The sequence below is a fragment of the Morone saxatilis genome, unplaced genomic scaffold, assembly GCF_004916995.1.
Source record: "Morone saxatilis isolate NCDOM2014 unplaced genomic scaffold, NCSU_SB_2.0 Contig10, whole genome shotgun sequence".
Taxonomy (NCBI): domain Eukaryota; kingdom Metazoa; phylum Chordata; class Actinopteri; family Moronidae; genus Morone; species Morone saxatilis.
The window spans coordinates 461,593-465,283 of NW_023339652.1; the positions used below are offsets into that span (position 1 = coordinate 461,593).

Here is a 3,691-nt window from a genome sequence, read left to right on the forward strand (position 1 = left end):
AGTTATCCATCTAGTTAGCTCGTTAGCTAGCATTTTACTACAGAGGAAAACAGGAGCTAACTAGCTAACTAGCTAACGAGCTAACTAGAACTAACTAATCTACATTAATTGTTTTTGAAGACACCGTTTTGCTAATATTAGCTAACTTAAGATGTAATTGTATATGTGTGCTTTGTTGTGTGAAATGTGGTTGTCTTTTCAGCATAGATTAGCCTAGCATTGCATATCTAAGTACAGGAAAGGAGGAAGTTGCTCAACTGTGATTGGAGCACAGGACAAAGGGGGGCGGGGCTAATGAAGGGTTAATGGTTTGCATACTGCATGCAACGCACGTTGTAAGAGGCAGCTAGAAGGAAAAAGTATGTGAATGTAGCACAAAGGTAGCAGCAGCTAAGGCTCATGGGTATTGTAGTATTTAGAGAAAACACCCGATTAGTCAAAAACAATGTAAAATAATGCAGTTTTGAGGTCAAAGGTCGCAGCTCAGATGAAGTCCACAGCCTTTGTCTTTGAGTTTCTGTTGGATTCTTTGTTCCTTTGGTTTTGTCAGAAATAAAAACTTTGTCTGTTTCTGAAGATAAAATAATCAGTAATGTTCCTTCTATAAAACAAACATTAGTACCTGCTCTCTCTCTCTCTCTGCTCTCTGTCAGTGTCTCTCTCTCAGTCTGTAATGGTTTCCATGTGTTGTAGCAGTCAGCACACAGGAATGTGCCCCCCCCCCATACACAGCAGTGTTATTAACCCTTTCATTCATCAGCCTCTCAAACTCTATCATCAGCATTTTTTAAAGAAGAACATTGTTACTGACTGTTTGAAACGGAGGGTTTATTTGATTTAAATAGTTTTAATTTATCATTTATGACGGATGATATTCAGGATGTCTGCTGGGTCCTTTCAACTGAAGTTTAGGCTTTAAAGTGTCTTAGATTCTGACAGCTCTTGCAAATGGATTGGATTAATGAAGTTACATTTTTCAGTCTCGCTTTTAAATGTTTTGGGAAAAAATGAGTATTGATTGTACTGTAAAAACTACAAAGTCAAACCAAGATGGAAACAATACTGATTTTCCTTCATACTTTTATTGTCAATAGGGATGTAAAACAGGCCTTAGATTGCATTCATAATGGGCTTAAAAAGTCTTAAATTCAACCTGCTGAATGTCTGTGTATATAAACCATAGACAGTATAACTAAAACTGTCCCTTAATTATACATAACTTTAATCCTTTATTGAATTTAAAGGGGTGAGTTATATAAAGAGAAACATTTTAATATGGGGCAACTTCCAGTGTCTGTTTAACCTGCTGGCTTCTTATTAATTAAATAAAACAATTGTTAATGTTTTATCAGACTTTTTTTGACCTGTTGGTTGAAAGATTCACCTTAATTATACTTTTTATTTTCAACAATATTATCTCTCCTTCCTGCTGGTAATTACCTGAGTATGAGCTGTAGTTGGCTAACATGTCGTTAGTACTGTAAAACTAAAGGAGCTGTACTACAGTAGTGGTGTAGCCACTGGTACAAATCAAATCGGTCTAATTGCTCCGGATTAATTACTTAATTAATCAGTCTATAAAATGTCTTGTTTTGTCCGACTGACAGTGACAAATACATTTATTTTACTGTCATTAAACACTTAGAAACTAACAAATATTCACAGTTTAGAAGCTGGAACCAGAATATTTTTGAGACTCTGTGATAGAAAATGTAGTTTGTGATTTGGGGTTTTAACTGTTAATCATCTGGTTCCAGCTCTGTTCAGACTGTACGTGTGTCCCATAATGTCCTACAGAGTTCAGGTCCAACAACAGGACTTTTAAAAACCACTAAAAACACCATCAGAACTGAAACCCTGGAGAGTGCCAGGATCCTTCAGTCGTCTCTGGTTTCAGTTTTAATGATGTGAGGCTGTTTTTAACTGAGACCAATTAGTCGGTTTCTCTGTCTGAAGATCAGCAGGAGCGGATCCAGATCAGCGTCCCTCCTCCTCCTAGCCCAGACAGATGATGAGCTCATGTTTCCTGCAGCAGAAACCATGTGGCTCTGAGGAAGTCTTCTGTTTGTTCTGATTAGACACAACGATCCATCGGGAAGCAACAAAAAATAATCAACATGTTGGCTCGAATACTGAAGAGTGGTCAGTGTCAAAGTCAGGTGACCGGGTATAAAGAGCTGAAGCTGAGGGCAGTTTTTGAAGAGTGAGAACGTATTTCACCTTGTAGAGAGTTTAAAATAAATGTTAAAGAACAAACAAACTCATTCCACATCTTCTTTTAGATCCTGCAGACGTTCACTCGTCGTCTTCGTAAAGAACCGTATCATCTGCATACGTGTTGATTAGCACTCTTCTGTCATTAGCTCATTCTTGGCTGTACGTACCGAGATGTACCAGAAGCCTCAGACTGAGTCAGTCTCTGTGGAGAGTCAGGAACTGTGTGTGGCAACAGGGCAGAGGTCAGAGGTCAGAGGTCAGGTTCATGGTGGCTCCAACAGGAGATGAAGTGAGGTTTAACATGGCGACAGTCGTCTGAATGAAAAAACAGTACGGGTATGATGCGATGTGGTTGTTCCCGAGGCTTATAGGTCACTGACTGAAAATTACCTGACAATACTTTTGATTATCAGTTTATTATTGATCAGATTATTATTTATAAAGCAAAAGCTCCTGTTTTTTATCTCAGTAAACCGAATATATATTTGGGTTTTAAACTGTTTGTTGGACAAAACAAGTATTCAGTAAAAGCACAACAACAACAATGTAAAAATACTCTAAAGGGCAAAATGCTAGCTAACTAGCTAATCTACATTAAAGGTTATTCAAGATGGTTTGAAGGTAAAAGACACATATTGTCACATCAAACAGTGGTTAACTAGCTAGCTAATTTACATTAATCGTTAGTTAATGATATTTTATCTTATAATATTGATTTAACATTAATTAATTTTATTATTGAAGCTCAGTTTTCAACCTGTTTCTTTATTTTATTGGCAGTAATTGTGCTTTCCTCATCATAATGTCGACCAGAACAGATCTGATTGAGAAAAGTTAAAGTTATCCCCAGTAGGGGGGGCGGCTTTTCCGCTGAAAGTCCTGCTGTGTGTTTGCAGTGCACATGTTTATCCTAATATGTTAGTAAATAATGAAACAGCTGTTTTGAATAATTATGGGACAGATGTTACAGAAATACTTTCACATGAATTATTCCAAGTTTCATATCCAACATTAGATATTCAGCTAATGTACACAAACTGGGGGGTTATTTCCAGAATAATGTATGTCCATTAAAAAGTAAAAACAAAGCCAACTGATAAAATAAACCTAATCAACCTTTTCCAATAACTTATTGATTGAATCAACAAAACAGCCGATCAATCAGTTTGATTACAATGATTAGAACTTAAGCATCAAAGTAAAGCACCAGAACGTCCCTGATAATACAATATCAATTATTCATGCACATTGTTGATTTATTAATGGTTTTATTAATATACTGTAGGATATATTATGTATTATCTAAAGTGAAATAACAGTAACGTTGGGGCTGTCGGCCTGTTGAGGATCTGCAGCTGTTGGTTGAAATGCTTCAGACCAACTGTGACGACAGCTGACACACACACACACACACACACTCACACACACACAGACACACTTTCTCGACCATCCTCCCCCCTTTGACTCCCACACA

General features: G+C 37.1%; 1 protein-coding gene across 1 annotated transcript in view; it reads left to right on the forward strand.

Annotated features, from left to right (window-relative positions):
* The first annotated feature begins 2,117 nt into the window (after positions 1 to 2,117).
* The window catches only part of LOC118341865 (filamin-C-like), a 41,245-nt gene continuing 39,671 nt past the window's right edge, over positions 2,118 to 3,691 (forward strand). Inside the window, exons 1-2 of the mRNA XM_035680270.1 lie at positions 2,118 to 2,203; positions 2,364 to 2,473. Coding sequence (XP_035536163.1) covers positions 2,118 to 2,203; positions 2,364 to 2,473 — 196 coding nt within the window. The remainder of the gene's footprint in view (positions 2,204 to 2,363; positions 2,474 to 3,691) is intronic.